General features: G+C 45.2%; 1 protein-coding gene and 1 non-coding gene across 3 annotated transcripts in view; one reads left to right on the top strand and one right to left on the bottom strand.

Annotated features, from left to right (window-relative positions):
- LOC123752951 (dynein heavy chain-like protein 2) overlaps window positions 1-26274 on the top strand; it is a 97457-nt gene extending 71183 nt beyond the window's left edge. The window contains exons 1-6 of one of the 2 annotated variants that reach the window (XM_069319260.1): window positions 9575-9980; window positions 11300-11335; window positions 15382-15565; window positions 16850-17019; window positions 21653-21851; window positions 24255-26274. In XM_069319260.1, coding sequence (XP_069175361.1) covers window positions 11330-11335; window positions 15382-15565; window positions 16850-17019; window positions 21653-21851; window positions 24255-24484 — 789 coding nt within the window. In that variant the 5' untranslated portion in view covers window positions 9575-9980; window positions 11300-11329 and the 3' untranslated portion in view covers window positions 24485-26274. Of the gene's footprint in view, window positions 1-9574; window positions 9981-11299; window positions 11336-15381; window positions 15566-16849; window positions 17020-21652; window positions 21852-24254 lie in introns of those variants that run through there. The other variant, XM_069319259.1, reaches the window with a different exon arrangement.
- TRNAK-UUU (transfer RNA lysine (anticodon UUU)) lies at window positions 4690-4762 on the bottom strand. Its single transcript has one exon. It is a non-coding gene; the product is annotated as a tRNA-Lys (tRNA).
- Window positions 26275-26490: the final 216 nt, after the last annotated feature.

Genomic DNA, 26490 nt, shown 5'->3' with positions numbered 1-26490 from the left:
CTAACCTAACCTATATTTATAGGTAAGGTTAGGTTAGGTAGCCAAAAAAAGCTAGGTTAGGTTAGGTTAGGTAGGTTAGGTAGACGAAAAAACATTAATTCATGAAAACTTGGCTTATTAGGCAAATCGGGCCTTGAATAGTAGGCTGAGAAGTGAGTTCTGGCTATTAGGTACGACATATATATATATATATATATATATATATATATATATATATATATATATATATATATATATATATATATATATATATATATCGTACCTAGTAGCTAGAACGCACTTCTGGGCCTACTATTCAAGGACGTTCGGGGGGTGGGGGTATGTACCATTAGAATGCATAGTATGACTCGTATATACCATTAGAATGGGTAGTGTGGCTCTTATATATCATTTGTGTGGCTCGCGTGATTCGTATATACCATTTGGAATGGCGAGTGTGACTCGTATATGACATTAATATATGTTTTAGAGGGGCTGGTATATACCAGTAGTTTGGCTGGTGTGGTCCGTATATGCAGTTCATACATATATACACGCATTCAGATTGCAGATTTGATAATTGTGCTTCAGAATTGATTTTTTATTTTTATGTTAATAAATATATTTTATACCTAGTATTTGGTGGAAAGGCGGAAAGGAAGAAGGAAGGGGTGAGAGGAGGGAGGTGAGGGGAATGGGGTGAGAGATGGGGGGAGATGGGAGGGGGATGAGAAGGTGAAGTAAGGAGGGAGAGGTTGGGGGAGGAGGAGCTGGCATGTCATCTTAAAGTACAGTGTAAATGCAGTCAGGAGGCACTGGGCCAAGGGCGCCCACTACCACCACCACCACACCCACTACCACCATCACTACCACAACCACAACCACAATATCAATCAACACCACCATATCCACCGACGTAAGGGAGCACCTGAAGGGCAGGAAACTTTCAGGGTCAAAGAGGAGGTTTGAACTTGTAATAATTGTAACGAGTGGGGTCCCACAAGGCTCTGTCTTGGGACTACTGCTGTTCCTAATTTATGGGAACGACCTACCTGAGAGAGTGGCGTTGGGGAGTGAGCTCGGACATGTCAATGTTTTCAGATAACACAAACCTGATGTGGAATATAAAAATAGAGGAGGACTGCAAGAAGTTACCGGAAGACCTTGACAAACTCCAGCAGTGGTCAAACAAACGGTTGCTAGAATTAAATACCAATAAGTGTAAGATAATGAAGCTGGGAAAGGGGAAACAGGAAACCATCTTCATCATAAAAGGAAGGCAGCTACAAGAATCGGAAAGAGAAAAAGATTTTGGAACGCTGGCAATTATACGAACATCATTTAGAAACCTGAAGAAGTCCTGATTTAGAAAACTAAATCACGACTCCTTCAAGGCAATCTACACAGCATACGTCAGACCAGTGCTGAAGTATGCAGCACCGGTATGGAATCCTCACCTCGTGAAACAGCAAACACCTATCTATAGGAGTGAAACACTCAGAGAGGCGCGATTCGAACGTGGGAAGTGAGCAAAGCACTTTTCGAGAAAAGTTCGAGTGCTGTCAGTTGTGAGACATATGTAAAGTGTTTTACTATACATAAACAGGTGTAGGTTGCCCGCTGTGCGTATTAGTGGCTTTAGGCATAGTATTTACTTGTTCTATCTGGAGATCCAATATTCTGTTTGTAACTTATCTCGTATGTGAGTACTTTTACCTGAATAAACATTTATTTATTATTTATTTATTTATTTATTTATTTATTTATTTATTTATTTATTTATTTATTTATTTAGTAAACAATGATTACGGCTGCCGGATCAATGAGAACTTCTCCAATATTTATGAGGATCAACATGTATTATCATAGAAATTTTGTCTTTCTCCGTGTGATTAACATGCAGATCGGCGTTCGATCCCCGACCGTCCAAGTGGTTGGGCACCATTCCTTTCCCCCGTCCCATCCCAAATCCTTATCCTGATATATAGTGTTATAGAGTCGGAATGGTTTGGTGTTTTCTCCTGATAGTTCCATTCCCTGTCGTGTGATTATTTCTCTATTACTCAATCACGTGATTTTGTGATTCGATAACATGTATTTATTTACTATTTGTGTCTCCAGAATCCAGCTATTAGCTCTTGGTCTCCGCCTGTCTAACTAATCTATTTTCCTCTATTATATCTACTACATATATTTCTCTGACACCCCCCCCCCACACACACACACCTACCTACCTAAATCAGGGGCCTCGCGGCTGTGTGGACAGCGCTCGGGGGTCGTAGTACTAAGGGCCCGGGTTCCATTCCCGGCCGAGGTAGAAACAAATGGGCAGAGTTGCCCAGACCCTGATGCGCCTGTTCACCTAGCAGTAAATAGGTACCTAGGAGTTAGACAGCTGCTACGGGCTGCTTCATGGGGGGATATGTGTGTGTGGGTGTCAGAGAGAAATATATGTAGTAGACATAATAGAGGAAAAATAGATTGGTTAGAAAGGCGGGGTCCAAGAGCTAATAGCTCGATTCTGCTGGCACAAATAGTAAATACACCCCCCCACACACACACCCACACAAGGATTCATAGGGAATTAATCATTATTAATCAATCATTATTATTAATCGCAGTTTGTTAGGGAGATCGTATTAATAAATTAGATAATTAATAAATAATTAATAATTAATATTATTAATTTCAATCATTATTTATTAATCGCTTATGAATCCTATTCCTATTTCCTTAACAATTGTGGCTTTGTTTACATTTACTCAGCTGTGTACGAGCTTCACAACTTAAGGTGAGTACACACACATGAGATTCATACCACCATTAAGGGAAAAAGTATGAGGGTATATAGTAACCCGCAGTTCAATAGACAGTACCTGGAGGCAAAATAAAAAAGCAGGAGAGAGTGGAAGACATACAGAAGGCAATAGGACAGAGGTAAACCGGAATAGATGCAACAGGGCCAGTAATGACTACATAAACATAAGAAGATTGGCAGAAACAAACTATGAAAATGATATTGCCTCCAAAGCAGAGAGTCAACTGAAATTCCTGCATAACCATCTTCTTGAGGTTATCTTGAGATGATTTCGGGGCTTTTTAGTGTCCCCGCGGCCCGGACCATACAAGAAGGAAAATGACAGTGAATGACCAAGTGACCAGGTTACGAAAGAAGGAAGATCAGTATACAGAAATTTATAAGAAATTTGTGAGGAGCTCAATGCCAGCTTCCATGGAGTGTTCACTACTGAGCCTGAACAGCTCCCAGAGCTAGATGAGGAAGCACCTCCTGATGTGAAACTTCTAAATATTGAGGTAACATCAGAGGAAGTAAGAATACAGCTAGTATCTCTGGATGTAGCAAAAGTTACTGGGCCTGATAGAGTATCACTATGGTTGTTACAAGAAGCAGCATAGGCCCTTAGCATACCTCTAGCGCTAATCTCTAATGAGTCCCTTACAAGGGAGGAATTGCCCAGTTGCTGGAAGAAGGCTAATGTGGTGCCAATCTACAAGAAAGGAGATAAAGAAAAAATACTTAATTTCAAGCCAGTGTCATTCACAAGCATCCCTTGCAAAGTACTTGACAAAATTATAAGATTAAGACAAGTTGCACACCTAGAAAGAATTAGGTTTGTAAGTAAACAACAACACGGCTTTAGAGAAGGGAAATCATGCCTGGCGAGCCTCCTATAGTTTTAATAATAAGGTAAAGAAAATAAGGCAAGACAGAGAAGGCTGGGCAGATTGCATGTTTCTGGACTGCCAAAAAGCCTTTGATACAGTAACCCCACAGGAGGTTACTATACAAACTTGAGAGGAAGGCAGGAATTTCCCCACAATAGACGTTAAGCTAATTGGCCAATAGATAGTAAATGATCTATCACCCTTCATAAAAAATTGGCATGACATTTGCAGTCTTCCACGATTCGGGTTCTCTGCTCGACTCTAATGCTTAGTTAAATATGCAAGACAAAGGCTCACTGCGATCTTCTTTACATTCTTCAAGCACCCTGGAAAACACCTCGTCCGGCCCTGGTGACGACTTGCTCCGCTTTAATTTTAATTTTTGTTTAATAACTTCCTCCCTGGTGACCGCCAAACTACTACTCGACTTGTTGAAATTGCGAAATCTGAATGCGAAAGAGTTCCGGTAGTCATAAATAACAGGGCTCCTAAGCTAATAAAATCAATGCATAAATATATGGGACAAAGAAGATATGGAATTTTGGGATATATATGTAAAAGTGTGGAGAGAGAGAGAGCGAGAGCCCCGCTTCTGTACCAGGTAAGTACATTACGGGCTCATCATAGCACGTGATACTGAACGAGTAGCTCAATCTAAAACATCAACAAACGAGACACCGAGAGATGTTGTCCGCTTCTCTGTTTATAGATAATGAGGTCACTTCAGCCTTGTATAATGTTCACTACGGAAGTGTACTTGCTGATGTCTCGGCTGAGTGTATACCCTTGTGTGGATCATAGGCTGTAAACATAATAGTGAACCATTACACCTATGTATTCTTCAGCTTTATTCTGCCCTAGTTAAGGTCCATTAAAGTTATGCAGCTTAGTTTTGGTCTCTGTGCACATAAATTCACTTGAAGGCGTGAAGGATGACAAAGTTCAAGTATGTTTATTGAGACAAGAAATAAATACATCTCAAAGGGATAGAGTAGTTTAGGCTATTTCTACCCCTCAATATGTAGCCCGAACAGGGACTCGAACCCTGGACCCTTAGGTTAAAAGCCTAATGCTCTACCGACTGAGCTATCCGGGCGCTATGACAAAGTTAATAAGTCTTCATAAAAAAATAGAAAAGCTTAATATTCATTCTCAAGAAATACGAAGACTAAGAGTCATATGATTGACGTATAAAAGAGTGCAACAACAGGTAATGTAGATAAGGTTGAAAATGTATTAACGCAAACAATAAATATAAATTGGATAAGTTTATATTTACAAAAGACCTGGTTTAGAAATAGTGGTTGATTTATGGAACAGATTACCGAATAACATAATGATATGGGATCGACGGATTGTTTCAAGCGAAGGCTAGACATATATATGAATGAGTTTGATTAGAGATATATATAGCAGGTGCCTCGTATAGGTCAATATGCTTTCTAGAGCTCCGGTGTTCTCGTGTTTTGTGCTCGTCAACTTAGCATACACAGCCGGAAAACACGGGTATAATTTTGAGTAACTTCCTCAGTTAGGTCGTTGACACAAATGATTTGATTGTTGCCGCCGGAAGCGGATAGTTTATTGTGCACCCCATACTCATCCTGTGAGCGGTTGTGTATATTTCATACTCATCCTGTGAGCGGTTGTGTATATCTCATACTCATCCTGAGTGGTAGTGTATATCTCGTACTCATCCTGTGAGCGATTGTGTATATCTCATACTCATCCTGAGTGGTAGTGTATATCTCGTACTCATCCTGTGAGCGGTAGTGTATATCTCATACTCATCCTGTAAGCGGTAGTGTATGCCTCATACTCATCCCGTGAACGGTAGCGCAAAAAAGGATTACAGAGGGCACAAAAGATCTTTATCAGACCTCAACAGGGACAATTACATTAACAATTACATCTATCCTTCACACCTTATGATTGTATTAACATCTGGCTACAGAGATTGTTGCATTTCAATAGCTATGTATTTACAGTAAGTCTTTTCGCTAATACATAACTACTTTACAGGCTTATAGGAAAGCTGCTGTTAATTATTGTTATGTTTCACACTACAAGGCTTCTTCCTTAATCTCATATGTCATTTATCTACTGGAAGCGAAACCTGAATACAGTGCAAGAACATAATTTGTAATGATATGGTTTGCCATTTCATGCAGCGTGAGTATTGATCTATCTCTAAATGGGTCAATTTTGTTAGTCTAAGATGTAATGTGTGTCGCTGTCATTGTCCACACACTTTATACTTTATCCAGATCCCAATACAAGCCCAACTGTCAAGAGATACTTGTAGCCAATCTTATTCGAGCTGTGACATCGTCTGTTAGTCTGCTGATGTTGTTACTTGCCCCATACACATGTTCAGTTTGACACATTTCATTGTGATGAACAATATATCTGCTAGTTCCAGTTTGCACTGTTCTGCTTTCTTCCAATTCGTCAAAGAGTTCTCGTTTAATGACACTTTTCAACTTGCAAGGTGGATGCTCAGATACAAACTGTTTTATTATTTTTATTTTCAATGTGCTTCCACCCTCCAAACACACACCGAAACTACGACGTTGGTACAACGTTCGAACAAGTTTTAACACCACCTAACCAGTTATAACAACCAATATATCAAGTTGTAACAACGTTCCAATACGTCATAAACACATTAAGCCAAGATGTAACAACTTTATTACAAGTTGTTACAAGCGGAAAATAGAGACAGTTTCGGTTTGTGTTTCCAGGGCACCGGGCTGATGAACAGTGACAGTACATAGATTGTACTGTTATTGGCCATCAATCACACCAGTTTGTGTGGGTGCTGGTGGCATCAACCTTCCATTGATGTTGTATCCTTCCAGGGATACTCCGCGTTTTTCTTCGTCTTGCAGCTTCTTCTGTTTCATCTCTACCCTGTTTCCCGTCCCTTCTATCCTCAACCAGGGGATAGAAGCCCCCTCATAACTGCCTCCCCCCCCCTTCCCAACAGTCCTACTTAAGTGATTCGCCTGACACTTAAGTTGTGTGTGTCTGACACCTAAGTTGTTTGTCTGACATTTAAGTTGTTTGTATGAGACCTAAGTTGTTCATGTGACACTTAAGCTGTTTGTCTGACACTTAAGTTGTTTGTCTGACACCTAAGTTGTTTGCCTGACACTTAAGTTTTGTGTCTGACACTTAAGTTGTGCCAGACACTTAAGTTGTGTGTCTGACACTTAAGTTGAGTGTCTGACACTTAAGTTGAGTGTCTGGCACTTAAGTTGCGACGCAGGCGTATAAATTCATTTTCACTCACGTTCGCGAGCGAAAATTTTCAGCAGTTGGCAACTGACTGATCGGTGTTGCCGTCTTGCACTCCCAGGGTAAAAAAGTGAGGTCGCTGCATTGCTTCATACTTATATGAGGGGGGGAGGTGATGTGGGTAAGGAGGGGGTGTGGGGGTTATGGGCATGAGTAGAGGTGGAAGGGGAGGGAGGGGGGGTTGTGCGTGATGAATGGGTATGGGCATATTGGGTAAGGGGGGGGGAGAGGGTTTTGGGTGTCGGCTAATGGAAGGGGCAGCAAAATTGAGTAATATTGTGGGGGTGTGGCCAACCCTGGCCTACTGTAGGGTACCTAGGTCTAGTGCGGGCCATGCAACAACAATTCTAATTTCTATTTAACCTGAATACAACACTACATCTGAATACATCGTGTTTGCACTGCAGTTAACGTGGATTTTAGTGCTTGTATGCTGGAGGAATTAGCAATGGTTTAGTCGTCCCTCTGAAAGAGAAAGGCCTGGTCTTGTTGATATGCACTGCGGACGTCTCGTTAATGTTTTGTGTCTAGAGACACGCACGCAGACACACGCAAACAAACGCACCTACGTACACTCATGAACGAAAATGATGCACGCATACACGTGCATGTTTACGTATGCTCATATGTGAGTCTGTGTCTATGTGTTCAGTCATGCGTGCGTGCAAACTCAAGTGCGGACGCACTCATACGTGTGCGTGCAAGCGCACTTTCATGTGAGTGCATGTGTACACACGCGTGAGTGCGTACATACAGCGTGTGCGTCAGTCACGCATGGTCGCCTGAAAAGATCTCACTGATTCCGGAACTGTGAACAGTGACACACCCATAATGGTAAGGCCATAGACATTAGTCAAGTCCCAACAGGGTCGTACACAGTGCTAGAGGTCCCAGCCACACCGTACACAGTGTCAGGGGGTCCCAGCAAGCCCGTACACAGTGCCAGGGGGTCCCAGCAAGACCGTACACAGTGCCAGAGGTCCCAGCAAGACCGTACACAGTGCCAGAGGTCCCAGCAAGACCGTACACAGTGCCAGGGGGTCCCAGCAAGACCGTACACAGTGCCAGGGGGTCCCAGCAAGACCGTACACAGTGCCAGGGGTCCCAGCAAGACCGTACACAGTGCCAGGGGGTCCCAGCAAGACCGTACACAGTGCTAGAGGTCCCAGCAAGACCGTACACAGTGCCAGGGGTCCCAACAAGACCACACACAGTGCCAAGGGTCCCAGCAAGACCACACACAGTGCCAAGGGTCCCAGCAAGACCACACACAGTGCCAGGGGATCCCAGCAAGACCGTACACAGTGTCAGGGGGTCCCAGCAAGCCCGTACACAGTGCCAGAGGTCCCAGCAAGACCGTACACAGTGCCAGGGGTCCCAGCAAGCCCGTACACAGTGCCAGGGGTCCCAACAAGACCGTACACAGTGCCAGGGGTCCCAGCAAGACCGTACACAGTGTCAGGGGGTCCCAGCAAGCCCGTACACAGTGCCAGAGGTCCCAGCAAGACCGTACACAGTGCCAGGGGTCCCAACAAGACCACACACAGTGCCAAGGGTCCCAGCAAGACCACACACAGTGCCAAGGGTCCCAGCAAGACCACACACAGTGCCAGGGGGTCCCAGCAAGACCACACACAGTGCCAAGGGTCCCAGCAAGACCACACACAGTGCCAGGGGATCCCAGCAAGACCGTACACAGTGCCAGGGGGTCCCAGCAAGACCGTACACAGTGCCAGGGATCCCAGCAAGACCGCACACAGTGCCAGCGGTCCCAGCAAGACCACACACAGTGCCAAGGGTCCCAGCCAGACCGTACACAGTGCCAGGGGTCCCAGCAAGACCGCACACAGTGCCAGCGGTCCCAGCAAGACCGTACACAGTGCCAAAGGTCCCAGCAAGACCACACACAGTGCCAAGGGTCCCAGCAAGACCACACACAGTGTCAGGGGGTCCCAACAAGACCGTACACAGTGCCAGGGGTCCCAGCCAGACCGTACACAGTGCCAGGGGTCCCAGCAAGACCGTACACAGTGCCAAGGGTCCCAGCAAGACCGTACACAGTGCCAAGGGTCCCAGCAAGACCGTACACAGTGCCAGGGGTCCCAGCAAGACCGTACACAATGCCAGGGGTCCCAGCAAGACCACACACAGTGCCAAGGGTCCCAGCAAGACCACACACAGTGCCAAGGGTCCCAGCAAGACCACACACAGTGCCAGGGGGTCCCAGCAAGACCACACACAGTGCCAAGGGTCCCAGCAAGACCACACACAGTGCCAGGGGGTCCCAGCAAGACCACACACAGTGCCAGTGGTCCCAGCAAGACCGTACACAGTGCCAGGGGTCCCAGCAAGACCACACACAGTGCCAGTGGTCCCAGCAAGACCGTACACAGTGCCAGGGGTCCCAGCAAGACCACACACAGTGCCAGGGGTCCCAGTAAGACCGTACACAATGCCAGGGGTCCCAGCAAGACCACACACAGTGCCAAGGGTCCCAGCAAGACCACACACAGTGCCAAGGGTCCCAGCAAGACCACACACAGTGCCAGGGGGTCCCAGCAAGACCACACACCGTGCCAAGGGTCCCAGCAAGACCACACACAGTGCCAAGGGTCCCAGCAAGACCGTACACAGTGCCAGGGGGTCCCAGCAAGACCACACACAGTGCCAGGGGTCCCAGCAAGACCACACACAGTGCTAAGGGTCCCAGCAAGACCGTATATAGTGCCAGGGGGTCCCAACAAGGTCTTGTATACACAGTCCTGGACAGCGGGGTGCCCACTTAGCGCCACACCAAAAATAGGACAATGCATATTGCTTTTTCACGCTGAAGTCCATTGCAGTTCTCACTAGTTTTGTCCTGTTTTTTCTTGTCTCGCCTGCACTTAATGCGTCGTTGGGGACAGGAAGCCTGCTGGTATTCTCGAGGTTCCCCATCCCTCTAACCTAACTTAGGCCAGCGGTTGACTGGCTTTCTCCAGGATGCCACCCACAACAGTTACCTAACTCCAGAGGTACATATTTACCACTAGACACCAGAGTCATCAGGTGTTAGGAAACATACCTAAACTTCTAGTCCTGCCCGGGACATACATACATACATACATACATACATACATACATACATACATACATACATACATACATACATACGAAGGGGGGCCTCGTAGCCTGGTGATAGCGCGCAGGACTCGTAATTCTGTGGCGCGGGTTCGATTCCCGCACGAGGCAAAAACAAATGGGCAAAGTTTCTTTCACCCTGAATGCCCCTATTACCTAGCAGTAAATAGGTACCTGGGAGTTAGTCAGCTGTCACGGGCTGCTTCCTGGGGGTGGAGGCCTGGTCGAGGACCGGGCCGCGGGGACACTAAAAAGCCCCGAAATCATCTCAAGATAACAAGATACATACATACATACATACATACATACATACATTATAAAGGTCACCTCAGTAATGAGGGTTAGTGACTCAAAGACAATAATACATAACATTCGAGGGAACTTTGCAAGTCCTCATTAATGCAAATTTATATTATCAACTTTGAAATCCTTATATAATTTGTGCTTTTCTGTATTCGCTACCTGGAACAAAAAGTTCCAAGTAGCACGGGCTATGGTGAGCCCGTGGACTGATGGATCTCTATGGCTTTAGATACTTGGCAGGACTGGGGATCTGATAGGCATTTCCTCTCTGGGTCGCCACTCTGAGGCGCTGAAACAGGAGATTAGTAGGTCTAGGGGGTTTCTGGTCGTGTTGATCAGATTATGACCAGAATTCATAAAACATTTACCCATTTACGAAACCCGTACATCTTTCCTCAATCATGCCGTCTTTGTTGACATTGATTAAGCGGTTCACGAGCTCCGAAGCACTACGAGGATCTTACAACAATAATTACGTTGAGATGTGCAGTTTCCAGGGTCGTAGACACAGCCCAAGTGATTATGGAAAGATGTACAGGTTTCGTAAATCCTTGATGTTCAGCTATTTGGAAAGCTCATGTCCTTGGAGTCAAGAATTTATATTATGTCAGAGGCCAAAGTCCAAAGTCCATATTTGTTGGACTTACTGCTTACTTGGGGTTGGCAGCGCCACCTGTCAGGTCTTCTTGAAGGACTAAAGTATAAGTCAAGATGGATAATTATATTATAACATTACAAATCATATTCGTCTTAAGTTTGATAAGTATTTAATCAGGCATTTATTTAAAAAAAATCAGCATAATTATGTTAGAGGATAGAATAACTTAAACAAATTGTGTGAATAGTTAATGTTTTTGTTAAGTTCTTTATATTTATAAATTAATGTTTTTCATCTTGCATTTTTTTTCAGACTCTCGAAGATCGTATCAACCAATTAGACATGAAGGTAAGGAATGACGTCACAAGGTTATGCAAATAGTGTATGAGTGTGTGTGTACTCACCTAGATGTACTCACCAAGATGTACTCACCTAGATGTTCTCACATAGATGTACTCACCTAGATGTACTCACCTAGATGTACTCACCTAGATGTACTCATCTAGATGTACTCACCTAGATGTACTCACCAAGATGTACTCACCTAGATGTACTCATCAAGATGTACTCACCTAGATGTACTCACCTAGATGTACTCACCTAGATGTACTCACCAAGATGTACTCACCAAGATGTACTCACCTAGATGTACTCATCAAGATGTACTCACCTAGATGTACTCACCTAGATGTACTCACCAAGATGTACTCACCTAGATGTACTCACCAAGATGTACTCACCTAGATGTACTCACCTAGATGTATTCACCTAGATGTACTCACCTAGATGTTCTCACATAGATGTACTTGTAGGGTCGAGCATCAGCTCCTAAACTTCACGTGAACAAATCCACAAGGGCCGTGACGAGGATTCGAACCTGCGTCCGGGAGCATCCCAGACACTGCCTTAGACCTTTCGAACTACTAGTATTCAAGCCAGTAGTTTTGTTCTCTCGCTTTTTAAATCAGGATTCCATTAAAATTGTTGCACGATGCATTGTCATTCTGTGCCTAGTTGGAGACTCTCAAGCGGGTATTCCACTGTGCAAGCAGCGATGCTTAGCATTCAAAAGGCCTTGGAACATGTATGATAACAAAACGTTGTATAATATGCAGATTCGAGAACTGTCATTGAAATCTGGCAACATGAGCGATTACGTAACAACATCATCTGAACACAAAGGTTATAGTATTACTGCAAACACTCGAAAAGTCTAGGTCGTCAAATACATGTCAACTGGATGCCAAATCATGTAGGAATACTAGGAAATGACATTGCAGATGAAGCTGCGAAATTTGCAACTACGATGAGTACTGTAGATAGTTACATGTACCTCAGAGTCTAGCATAGAGTAACAAAATAATCCACACACACACACACACACACACGAGATATGAAAAATAAGTGTCTGAGGGTTGGTGGCCAGACGCTAGGGGCTAGCCTCACACAACTTTATATAGAGATATGTGATTGTTGCCGTACCATGGAGGAAGGGGGGGTCGTAGTTGACCCCCCCCCCCCCTCTTTAAGCAGGATTTACAGACAAAGAGAGACAACCAGATGTACAGAAAGACCCGGGCACCGCCGGGATACTCCCATATAGTTAGATATAAAGCAATGCTAAAGAAGTACAGAGACCATAGAGCAGCAGCGGCAGGAGCTGCGGGGTGGTACAAGAATTTGAACCAATCATAAATCACTTATTTTAATGAAGGAAACAGAGGGAATAGAAGCGATGGCATGTACCGTCTCCAGCTTAGATACTCATGGGTTGGAAATTAAGCTTACATGTTCCGAAAGAAGTGGAAATGCCAGTATTTTGGAGACCCACTGGATCATTATCTAACACAGTGTAGCTACACTGTGGTTACAAGCCAACTAAGAATACCATTTGAGATTTATCATAAATACGAAATTTTTCAACACACTGGATATAATGAGAAAATCGTTACATTGTGTACATTGTACGTTGGACATAATCTTACTGAAGCCAACATACGAGTCATAACCCGCCAAACACACACCGCAACTACAACGTTGGTACAACGTTCGAAAAAGTTTTAACACCTCCTAACCAGTTATAACAACCAATATAACACGTTGTAACAACGTTCTAATACGTCATAAACACGTTAAGCCAAGATGTAACAACTTTATTACAAGTTGTAACAAGCGGAAAATAAAGACATTTACGGTTTGTGTTTCCAGGGAAACACTCATCCACCACCTGAATAAAACTACAATCCCTTCCATTCACGCGGGCTGTAGGGGTCTCGAACCCTGAACCCCACACATGAGAGGCCGAAGCTCACACGCGTATATCAGTGTATATATGCGTACTATATCTGGGACGCGTATAGGACACGGTATAGAACGTGTCCTATCCCGAAAGATCATTATCTCTTGCACTCTGACTTTCTGATACATATCCGCCCGGTAGTGGACCCGGTAGACAGGAATGATGACGGTGACGACATCTATCTTGAGGTTATCTTGAGATGATTTCGGGGCTTTAGTGTCCCCGCGGCCCGGTCCTCGACCAGGCCTCCACCCCCAGGAAGCAGCCCGTGACAGCTGACTAACACCCAGGTACCTATTTTACTGCTAGGTAACAGGGGCATAGGGTGAAAGAAACTCTGCCCATTGTTTCTCGCCGGCGCCTGGGATCGAACCCAGGACCACAGGATCACAAGTCCCGCGTGCTGTCCGCTCGGCCGACCGGCTAGTGGCAGTATTCACAACAAATCTGGCGTTACAGCAGTTTTCTGTCCACTTTGTATAATTTCTTAACTGTCAAATCACCCTCGACGAGTCTTACACCATTGGCTTAGTATCATGGAGGTGGCAGACAACATACACAGTTGTATGTTGTCTATGTATGTTGTGGCAGACATCATACACAACACACACACACAATGCCTGTGTGTGGAGGCATGAGTGACCAGCCAAGTTGAGAATTCCTTTCCTTCTCTGTCTCCTGCCCTGGGAACACCCGTCAACAACAGCTCAGGTGTTAACACATGTTCAAGCCAGAACACCTGCCTACTTTACATAAGGTTCCCTACCTTCCAGGTGCAGTGGAAAGGACTTAAGATCTAGTACAGAGTCATGCACTTGCCTAACCAAGAAATATGAGGTTAGAGGAATCTAAGTGGTGCCAAGGTACATGTGGACACACAGTTATACATGAGACAAAGTAACTTATAAACTCGTGCTTGTTCTGTAGGGTCAAATGTTTAAGGTAATGGAGTATCCAACTACTAGGGTTAGGTAAGGCCCGGCCCCCAGGGGAAACTATTCCCAGCAATCAATAGACTCAGGGAAACTATTCCCAGCGTTCAATAGACTCAGGAAACTATTCCCAGCGTTCAATAGACTCAGGAAACTATTCCCAGCGTTCAATAGACTCAGGAAACTATTCCCAGCGTTCAATAGACTCAGGGAACTATTCCCAGCGTTCAATAGACTCAGGAAACTATTCCCAGCGTTCAATAGACTCAGGAACTATTCCCAGCAATCAATAGACTCAGGGAAACTATTCCCAGCGCTCAATAGACTCAGGAAACTATTCCCAGCGTTCAATAGACTCAGGAAACTATTCTCAGCGTTCAATAGACTCAGGAAACTATTCCCAGCAATCAATAGACTCAGGAAACTATTCCCAGCGTTCAATAGACTCAGGGAACTATTCCCAGCGTTCAATAGACTCAGGAAACTATTCCCAGCGTTCAATAGACTCAGGAACTATTCCCAGCAATCAATAGACTCAGGGAAACTATTCCCAGCGTTCAATAGACTCAGGAAACTATTCCCAGCGTTCAATAGACTCAGGGAACTATTCCCAGCGTTCAATAGACTCAGGAAACTATTCCCAGCGTTCAATAGACTCAGGAACTATTCCCAGCAATCAATAGACTCAGGGAAACTATTCCCAGCGCTCAATAGACTCAGGAAACTATTCCCAGCGTTCAATAGACTCAGGAAACTATTCTCAGCGTTCAATAGACTCAGGAAACTATTCCCAGCAATCAATAGACTCAGGAAACTATTCCCAGCGTTCAATAGACTCAGGAAACTGTTCCCAGCGTTCAATAGACTCAGGGAACTATTCCCAGCATTCAATAGACTCAGGAAACTATTCCCAGCGGTCAATAGACTCAGGAAACTATTCCCAGCGTTCAATAGACTCAGGAAACTATTCCCAGCATTCAATAGACTCAGGAAACTATTCCCAGCAATAGACTCAGGAAACTAGACCCATTGACGTAACAGAATCAGTCACTAAATGTTGCAAGTGTTAAGATCAAAACCGATTATCAACATCTGGCGTTGCAGCGTTGTTGGTGAGGGCGGTGACGTTGCGATACATCTTCACTCCATCTCCTTTCCTGCAGGTGGTGTTGGCGGTGGTGTTGGTGGTGGCGGCGGTGGTGCAAGAGGGCGCGGCCATGACTGTGTCGCTTAAGGAGGCGGACGCCCTGCCTAAGGAACTCCGTCCCATCGTGCGTGGCGGCTCCTGGTTTGATGACGTGGCTCTCGTGAGGCTCAGGAAGATGCACCAGGACCTCAGGAATTTGGGTGAGTTCCCCCTTCTAGGTGACGGGTGAGTCCCCCCTTCCAGGTGACGGGTGAGTTCCCCCTTCCAGGTGACGGGTGAGTCCCCCCTTCCAGGTGACGGGTGAGTTCCCCCTTCCAGGTGACGGGTGAGTCCCCCCCCCTTCCAGGTGATGGGTGAGTTCCCCCCTTCTAGGTGACGGGTGAGTTTCCCCCTTCCAGGTGACGGGTGAGTTCCCCCCTTCCAGGTGACGGGTGAGTCCCCCTTCCAGGTGACGGGTGAGTTCCCCCTTCCAGGTGACGGGTGAGTTCCCCCTTCCAGGTGACGGGTGAGTTCCCCCTTCCAGGTGACGGGTGAGTCCCCCCTTCCAGGTGACGGGTGAGTTCCCCCTTCCAGGTGACGGGTGAGTCCCCCCTTCCAGGGGGCGGGTGAGTTCCCCCTTCCAGGTGACGGGTGAGTCCTCCTTCCAGGTGACGGGTGAGTCCCCCTTCCAGGTGACGGGTGAGTCCCATCACCTGGAAAGGGTGATGTGTGTGATGACACACACACAGGAAGCAGCCCGTGACAGCTGTCTAACTCCCAGGTACCTATTTACTGCTAGGTAACAGGGGCTGAAAGAAACTCTCTCTCCATTTGTCTCTGTCGGTGCTGGGAATCGAACCCGGGTCACAGGATTACGAATCCCGCACGCTGCCTACTCAGCTACCAGACCCCCCTATGTGTGTGTGTACTCTCCTAGTTTTGTACTCGGGATCGATAACAAGGCCATAGAGACGATAATATACAACAGAGAGGATTATTTACACAATCTATAGGTCTTTTAATAACGTTTTCAATGAATAATAACGTTTTCAAACGTTAATAACGTTTTCAATGAGTTGTTACTCTTAACCAACAACCTTGTATAACTACACCACAGCTGCCTACAGAGGCCTACACAGTGGTGCCAATGGCAAGCATTCTTTCTCGTGAAATAATGGGTCACAGTGTTACCACATTAATGATCTACTTCAAATCCATAATTATTGACCTATCCTGAGTTAGGCTGTGAAACAATAATTTATTCTAGTAATTACATATCACACATTGACCAGGATTCGTCAAAATATTGAAACAAACTAAAGAAAACAAATAAGGTATTAGAGAGTCCAAAAATTGATAACTAATAACAAATTTATAACATGTATTGCCCTTTAACTCCGTTTCTGCTTCCGTTTTCTGTAACATATATTAACCATGTCATGGCAAACTCACATAAATCCTTATATGTGCCTCAAACTTCCGCTAAAGAAGCTTCTTATCGACAGGAGAACAACTCACACACGACCACGAGGACCACCCGGAGGAGCAGTTCATCATGGCTCGCCTCAGGAACCCCGATATGACTTACGTGGAGGTGGACCTCAAGGCTCAAGAGGAAGAGGAACGGAAGGAAGGGGAGCAGGAGCAGCAGGAGCAGCCCCAGGTTGTGGTACAGGTGAGGGTTCAAGACTGAAGGGAAGCGAGGGGACGTGAGGCTTTAGAGGGGACGAGGGACGCGAAGGGGATCAATTCTGTTGGGGGATAACACAAGGACATTGTGCGGTGTGTGGAAATGACTTCTGCAAGGAAGGAAGGAACGACTACGAAGGAGAGAGAGACAGACAGACACGAAGAACACCTTAAAAGGGAGAGAGGGGGGGACATGAGACACACCATAAACGCTATGTAACCTCCTCCGAGGCGTAGCCGGGAGCGGAGGCACAATAGTAGGCCAAGGAGGCTAATTGACACCCACAACCCGGTCCTGTGCTGCTGGCACATGACTAGAACCACCAACACGTACAGGGGGATCCCTGAGGCACCCACACACACAACACCAACGCAGGTCCCTGGGACGAGAACGCACACTCACAACACCAACGCAGGTCCCTGGGACGAGAACGCACACTCACAACACCAACGCAGGTCCCTGGGACGAGAACGCACACTCACAACACCAACGCAGGTCCCTGGGACGAGAACGCACACTCACAACACCAACGCAGGTCCCTGGGACGAGAACGCACACTCACAACACCAACGCAGATCCCTGGGACGAGAACGCACACTCACAACACCAACGCAGGTCCCTGGGACGAGAACGCACACTCACAACACCAACGCAGATCCCTGGGACGAGAACGCACACTCACAACACCAACGCAGGTCCCTGGGACGAGAACGCACACACACAACACCAACGCAGATCCCTGGGACAAGAACCCACACACACAACACCAACGCAGGTCCCTGGGACGAGAACGCACACTCACAACACCAACGCAGGTCCCTGGGACGAGAACGCACACTCACAACACCAACGCAGGTCCCTGGGACGAGAACGCACACTCACAACACCAACGCAGGTCCCTGGGACGAGAACGCACACACACAACACCAACGCAGATCCCTGGGACAAGAACCCACACACACAACACCAACGCAGGTCCCTGGGACGAGAACGCACACTCACAACACCAACGCAGGTCCCTGGGACGAGAACGCACACTCACAACACCAACGCAGGTCCCTGGGACGAGAACGCACACTCACAACACCAACGCTGGTCCCTGGGACGAGAACGCACACTCACAACACCAACGCAGGTCCCTGGGACGAGAACGCACACTCACAACACCAACGCAGGTCCCTGGGACGAGAACGCACACTCACAACACCAACGCAGGTCCCTGGGACGAGAACGCACACTCACAACACCAACGCAGGTCCCTGGGACGAGAACGCACACTCACAACACCAACGCAGGTCCCTGGGACCAAAATACAGCGAACACAGCCAAGTGAATCTTAAACCGTCTGACACAAACACACTATTTGGAAAATGACTTGATCCGCTGACATTTCACTCAAATCATCGAGCACAGTTACTTCCCACTGACCAATCCTCCCATTTGGTCCTCTCCCATTTGGTCCTCTCCCACTTGGTCCTCTCCCATTTGGTCCTCTCCCACTTGGTCATCTCCCATTCAGTCCTTTCCTATTTGGTCCTTTCTCATTTGGTCCTATCCCATTAGGTCCTGTTCCATGTGGTCAACGCCAAATTACGGGCTGTTGTATGGAATCGTGTCTTTATCCCAAGACTCAACTACAAATGAATTATAAACCAACGTTCCTGGAGAGAAGATCGCGGACACGCGAGGACAGGAACACTGGCCGTGAGGGACATGGCTTTGTCTGGCGGCCACGCATCGGCCGCATCTCTGGTAGCCTGTAGGCAGCAACAGGTGTTGTCTGTGTCGTCATCAGAGCCTGCAGGTGGCAACAGGTGTTGTCTGTGTCGTCATCAGAGCCTGCAGGTGGCAACAGGTGTTGTCTGTGTCGTCATCAGAGCCTGTAGGCAGCAACAGGTGTTGTCTGTGTCATCATTAGAGCCTGCAGGTAACAACAGGTGTTGTCTACGTCATCATCAGAGCCTGTAGGCAGCAACAGGTGTTGTCTGTGTCATCATTAGAGCCTGCAGGTAACAACAGGTGTTGTCTACGTCATCATCAGAGCCTGTAGGCAGCAACAGGTGTTGTCTGTGTCATCATTAGAGCCTGCAGGTAACAACAGGTGTTGTCTATGTCATCATCAGAGCCTGTAGGCAGCAACAGGTGTTGTCTGTGTCATCATTAGAGCCTGCAGGTAACAACAGGTGTTGTCTATGTCATCATCAGAGCCTGTAGGCAGCAACAGGTGTTGTCTGTGTCATCATTCGAGCCTGCAGGTAACAACAGGTGTTGTCTATGTCATCATCAGAGCCTACAGCAGGTGTGCCTGTGTTGTAACTGCATTTTAATATAACATTCATATTTCAGAATAAGTCATCATGCACCAGGCTAGTCAAAGCTAACCTATTAGCAGGGAACACACAAGATGAGAATTAGTTTCCACCAACACCACCCGGTGTCTAAGCCCTTCATTTCTGAGCGGCATCCTGCTAGCACCCTATACACTGTTGACCAGACCACACACTAGAAATTGAAGGGACGACGACGTTTCGGTCCGTCCTGGACCATTCTCAAGTCGATTGTGATGGTCCAGGACGGACCGAAACGTCGTCGTCCCTTCAATTTCTAGTGTGTGGTCTGGTCAACATACTTCAGCCACGTTATTGTGACTCATCGCCTGCACCCTATACACTCTTACCCTCCATAAAATCCTAGTCTCTGGAGACCAACGCGACTCTCTAAAAGTCACTGGATTAATGTTAATCACTTCATAACAGCAGACGTATGCTACTCACGATATCAACTCACAAGCTCCACGTCACAGCATCAAGATGGGGCAGTCGACCACACCGGGAGGATGCGGCCCACCAGGATATGGAGATGGCACTCATGACACGGTCACCTAGTGCCAGGCTCGTCGCTCCTCAATGTGGTCTCCGGATCAGAACTGATGCTCCCGCCATCCTTGAGCCAATCTGTCAATCTCCTGTTCCACATCTGTGACATGGGGAACCGGTGGCTGAGCGGACAACACTCTACACGTGATTCTGGGGTCCCGGGTTCGATCCGGGCGCCGGAGAGAAACAATGGGCAGAGTTTCTTTCACCCTAATGCCCATGTTACCTAGCAGTAAATAGGTACCTGGGAGTTAGTCAGCTGTCACGGGCTGCTTCCTGGAGACACTAAGGGGACACTAAGCCCCGAAATCATCTCAAGATAACCTCAAGATAACCTACCCTCTGGCCCTCCTCAGCAACTACTCATTTTGCATTAACTTCCGAGACTCCTTCCGGAAAGTAACAACGCTGTTACTTTCCAGTCGCGTTGGGTCATTAAAGCTACCACCAGCTTCCCATAATTGGTGGTAGTTTAAAGAGGATACGGCATACACTGGCGTCCCAGCCGGTGCCCCCTGTCCTACCATACCCGGTTCCGTACCGAGGTCATTAATACACTTACCAATCAATACTTCAGCCGGCCTCATACTATGAGAGACTAAATTATTCGTGTTTATTTGGGCCACAACACCTCGAGGTAGCAAGAAGTGTTATCGAAGTCATGACTACGGTCTGCAAGCAGCAACAGGTTTTATCTACAGCATTATTTGGGCCTACAAGCAACAGCAGGTGTTATCTACGTCATCACCAGAGCCTTCAAGCAACGTCACCAAGGCAAAATCTATAATTATTTATAATAATTCAATGATAATAACTTCAATGACACAACATGAAGCCTAATGGTGGGGTTAGAGAGGGAAAGAATGAGACTGGCTGGTGGTGGAGAGAGGGGGAACTGAGGGAGGAATGGAGAATGTTGGAGAGGGGGGAAGGGCTAAGCTGTTTGTGACTATTGTGATTGAATGAAACCAGGCTGTTGGAGAGATGGGGGGGGGGGGGTGACAATAGAATGGGGGGAGGATGTTGGTTGAAAGAGTGAGGAGGACGCTGTCTTTATGTATGCAACATGTTTGCAACATGCTCAACTTTCTGAACACAAAGTTCCAATGTTCAGAACTTTTCACTCCTCTTATAAGGAGTGAATCACTTACTCCTACACGTATCACTCCTACAGGTGAACGAGACGGTGCTAGCCAGTTACAGCCTAACTCTAACACCAATGGACGATTTATGCTGCTTAATTGACAATAGACAGCGAAAACGACTCTGAGTCTTGCTATCGTTCACAGGATAGCCATTTAAACTCTTCCCACTCACTACACTTACCCAGTTATATATATAATAATAATTAGTTTTTACGAATTTTCCCTAGCATTAAGTATACTCGTATATTGTATGTATGGTATATTGTTGTATATGTAATATATTGCCGTAATATCATATGGCAGAACACATAACCACAGTCATCTTACAAGCGAATAGACCCGGGTTCGACCCCCTTGGCAGGACGAGACGTGTGGTCACGTTTCTGTAGACCTGATGGTTCTGTTCATCTATTAGTAAATAGGTGCATGGGAGCTAGGCAACTGTTGTGGGTTGCATCATCCTGGGGGGGGGAAAGGGGTCGGTCGTCGGCCTCGCGGACGACCTGACCTGTCCCCTGAGCAGTAACAACAAAAGTCGTACACGACAAAGTGTCTCGCCATGTCAGCGCCTGCAACGGGTCGTCCCACACCTTACAGAGTACCCGCGAGGCTATGAGGAATTTCCTACGCCACCACACTTATCAGCGTGAGTTCGAGGGCGAGGAGGACCTCGAGGACGACCAGTCCAAGGTCAGCGTCACTACCTCCTCGGAGTTCATGGACAAATACGAGAAGGAACTGGAAGGCTTCTTCAGAAACTTCATGAGCGCGATGCTGCAAGCTGAAATTGGCGGAGGTGGGTGGGTGGTGGTGGAGAAGGGTGATGGTGGTGGCGGAGGTGGTGATGGTGGTGGCGGAGGTGGTGATGGTGGTGGCGGAGGTGGTGATGGTGGTGGCGGAGGTGGGTGATGGTGGTGGTAATGGTGGTTAGAGGTGCTGATGACAACCTAGGTGATATTGGAGGGTAGTGATGGAGGCACTGGCACTGGCACTTGGGTGCTATATCCAGCTGTGCTCAAGTTAGAGCCCAGTAATAATGCTTAGTGACACTGTATGGTGTGTCTGTAGTGGTGGTGACGACGCTGAATGGTAGGCCTAGTGGTGGTGGTGGTGACGCTAGATGGTAGGCCTAGTGGTGACGCTGAATGGTAGGCCTAGTAGTTACACTAGAGGGTAGTTGTGGCTGCTTAGCTGTGGGAAGACAGAATATAATTAGTTACTAACTCTTATTTAACGTAATAAATATTTAATACCAATAACGGGCAGAAATATTTGCAATATTTAACATAATATTAATATGAACAAATCCACAAGGGCCGTGATGAGGGTTCGAACCTGCGTCTGAGAAGATCCCAGACGCTGTTTTAATCGACTAGGCCACGATATGGTAAAAGATTTTGTGGATTTCCTTCCACAAATCCACAAATCCCTTTGGATTTGTTCATTTGATCCATCACGCTATTGTGATTTCTGTCTGTAATAATATTAATATATTTTATTTTGTAATTCCATAAGTATCAAGGTTACCGGAACACGTGGGCAGTTTAAGATGTTTTAGTCACATACTAAACTGTAGCCTATCTTTAACCTTAACCTACTAACCTTAACCAACTAACTCTGGAAGTAAACTGGAAGTAAATTAGATAAGTTTAGATTTGGGAAATACCTGTGTAAATGCTGCTTTGGGATCAGGGTTGATGATTTTTGGAATAGTTTACCTGGAATTATCATAGATGCGGTATCATTTGAGTATCATTTGAGTATCATTTGAGTATCATTTGAGTATCATTTAAAAGTACTAATAAAGTACTTTATTGGGTGAATATAAATAGGAGTTGCCTCGAATGGGCCAATAGGCCTTCTGCAGTTACATTCATTATTATATGTTCTGTCAATAACGTAATTAATACATGGGACAGTATTACTCTCATGGTATGGTACATGGTACTCTCTGGTTTATTTCTACTTCAATAGCTTGAAAACAGTCATTACAAATCAGCACAAACCCATACCATTCTCTCGTGTGTGTGTGTATACTAGGTAACCTCTAGAGTGTGGTAGGACCATCACAAGAGGTTATTGACCAACCAGCGAGCTAACCAATTAACCTTTATCCTGGACATAGTACAGGACTAAGGTATTCCCTCAGTGTATATGCACCGAGAAACGAGATATACCTGGCAGTATATCAACCCCGTGACTTTCATTCCAATAAGGAAGCAGTATTTTAAGAAACTTGAACAGAAATGTCAATTATATTTTAGCAAGAACACTATGGTAATAAAGTAGCAATAATCATATTATTGCATTTAAATAAACCTAATATTTAGTAAGCTTAACTCTGCTCTAAAATATTGTTGCTAATTTGTATTTTTTTTCAGAAACTTCTTAATACAAAAAATCATTGCTAATTCCCGCACACTAACTATTGTTATATCACCTTAATCATTATAGCAAACTAATAATTTCTTACGTAGTTTGTGATTATATATATAGATTTTAATACTATTATAATTTACTAATATCATTGTTAAAACACTAATACACTGGCAAATTTATTATGGCATAAAAATCAATAACCTGTTTCAGGCAACAAAAAGAACAAAAAATTAATACTAAGTTGTCAATTGTTTCTGGATCTGGTAAACTTTGCGCTTCTCTCTTGAATAAACGAAGAATTCTCTTTATTGTCTTAGAATTTGACGAAAACTGAGTAATATCTGACTAACTCTGCTTTTTTCTTATACTCAATTATGGGAACAGCAGAGTTGTAGAGTAAGCTGGCGTCTTTCATGCGCTTCGATTTTTAATACTAAATCAGAATGCTAACTCAGGCGATGAGTCACAATAACGTGGCTGAAGTATGTTGACCAGACCAAACACTAGAAAGTGAAGGGACGACGACGTTTTGGTCCGTCCAGGACCATTCTCAAGTCGATGTGACTTGATCGACTTGAGAATGGTCCAGGACGGACCGAAACGTCGTCGTCCCTTCACTTTCTGGTGTGTGGTCTGGTCAACATACAAACTCAGAATCGTCTAAATACGGATTTCATATTTATCGCCAAGTATTTGTATTCCTTATTTCTACTCTTAAGTATATAACATGTTTTGATTCTCTTCACAAAGCTCCATTATTTGTGCATCGTTCATGAACTGATCTCGAACTTCTAATTCCTGTTTTCCCTGATCGCAACAGTAAGCATTGAGAACCACAGCGAGGAGGAGGAGGAGGAGGACAGAACCCTCCCCAGTAACACCTCGGAAGACAGAACCCTCCCCAGTGACACCTCGGAAGACAGAACCCTCCCCAGTAACACCTCGGAAGACAGAACCCTCCCCAGTAACACCTCGGAAGACAGAACTCTCCCCAGTGACACCTTGGGAGACAGAACGCTTCCCGACGACACATCAGGGGGGTCGAATTAAGACAGTTTTTCAACTCCTTAAAAGCTGGCTAGAGTTGTTAGCCTCGTCTAATCCTGCTCAGGGCCTGTCTTACCACGCTCTTAAGAGCACCCACCAACCCCTTAGGCTAACTCACCTAGCGATCTTATTTACTCATGTCACCATATACCTTTCCACGATATTATTAGTTAATAGGAATTTTTTGTACTACTTATTCCCATCGTCCAAAGCTCTCGGAATGGCCGGCCTTAGATTGGGGGCCGCCCTCGGAGTTTGGGCCAAAATTTGTTTAAACACGCAGAACAATTTTATATCATATGAAAATATTAACCTACTATTTTGAAAATAAGGGGAAATGTATATTTCGATCCCCCACCCGGGATCCTCTTGAGCAGTAGAGGATTCCATAGACTCTACGGGATCCCGTAGATCCTCTACTGGATACACAGAGATCACACTAACGTGATGCATCAAATGAACAAATCAACAAGGGCCGTGACGAGGATTCGAACCTGCGTCCGGGAGCATCCCAGACACTGCCTTAATCGACTGAGCTACGACAGGGTTAAAAGGGTTGAAACCGAAGTTCTACTGAACTTACTGGATCCCGTAGCCTCTCCGAGGCACAAACCAGGCTTTTACACAACCCCCCCCCCCTGCACCCGAGCTATGTCAATAGGCCGTTCTCTCTCTGATTTGTTCATCCTCTACTGGATCCTCTACGGCGTAGAGGATCCAACACTGCTGAAGAGGATCCAGGGGTTTGGTTCGAAATATACATTTTCTCTTGTTTTCAAAATACCGGGTTATTGTTTTAATTGATTAGTGCGCTGTTGCGCTTCATGCTCTTCATATCACACGGTTATATACCTGTAGGATTGGATTGCACGTGTAGAACACTTTTAAAAGTGTTGATCACTTACATTGAAGGATGTTTGCAATGTCGTCGCTTTTACTTACTTAATACTTGCATTTAATTATTTATACATATATTTTAGTACGTTTCATAATAATTTCGTCTTTCACAAAATTAAGTGTTTTCAGCTAATAATTTGATAATTCATTTTATAACTTTACCATGTAATTAATTTCACAAATTTAATTATTTCCAACAAATTTAATAGCGTTTTCTATCAATTAATGAAAAAAAAATCTTATTAAATTAGCTTCATAATTCGCCAATTACTTCAACTCAATTATCTACTTTTTATTCTTAAAATTATATCCTCCTATCCAATTAGATGATTTAAAATTCAACAAGAAAATTATTAAATTGTTTCCTCCTACTGGTTTACCAAGTGAAAACCAACACTATCAGTATTACCAGCACTTACTGTGCACAGTACCACTAACAACAGACAAAATATATCAAAAAATATATATAATATACTCTGATTATTCATAAATAAAAAACATATTCGCTATTTATTAAGATCATATACATTGTATTGTCTCTTCTGTAATTATTCCCACTTTCTCAATGTCTCAGTATTTTCTCACCTCTTTTAAATCACAGTATATATATATACATAGAGAGGTATACCTCACCTCTGTGTGTGTAGATACTGAGAGTATACATTAGTCTAGGACAGTGTCCAGGACTAAAGTGTATTAGGCTGTTGTGGTGGCCTTAATAACCCTCCAGAGGTTGTTAGACCATAATTAAACCCAACACCAAACCGACCTCTTTAAAAATGATTTCTATTATCATCTCTATTCCTAGTAGCTTTTCACGAAGAGATGCACAAACACGTAGATTAGTTTTCAAGCACTGCCAAACCTATTTTAATAAATGATTGTAAAAAAAAAAATTGTAGTATTTGTATTCTTCCTCATATATTGTTAAGTAGTGGGTCTATCTGGACTACCCATGAATATTCTCGTGGGTACTGGAGTAGTGTACTGGTATTACTGGCTGGAGTAGTGTACTGGTACTGACTGAAGTAGTGTACTGATACTGACTGGAGTAGTGTACTGATACTGGCTGGAGTAGTGTACTGGTACTGACTGGAATAGTGTACTGGTAC

Source organism: Procambarus clarkii, chromosome 92, assembly GCF_040958095.1.
Source record: "Procambarus clarkii isolate CNS0578487 chromosome 92, FALCON_Pclarkii_2.0, whole genome shotgun sequence".
Classification (NCBI taxonomy): Eukaryota; Metazoa; Arthropoda; class Malacostraca; order Decapoda; family Cambaridae; genus Procambarus; species Procambarus clarkii.
This window is presented reverse-complemented; position numbering and strand designations above follow the sequence as displayed.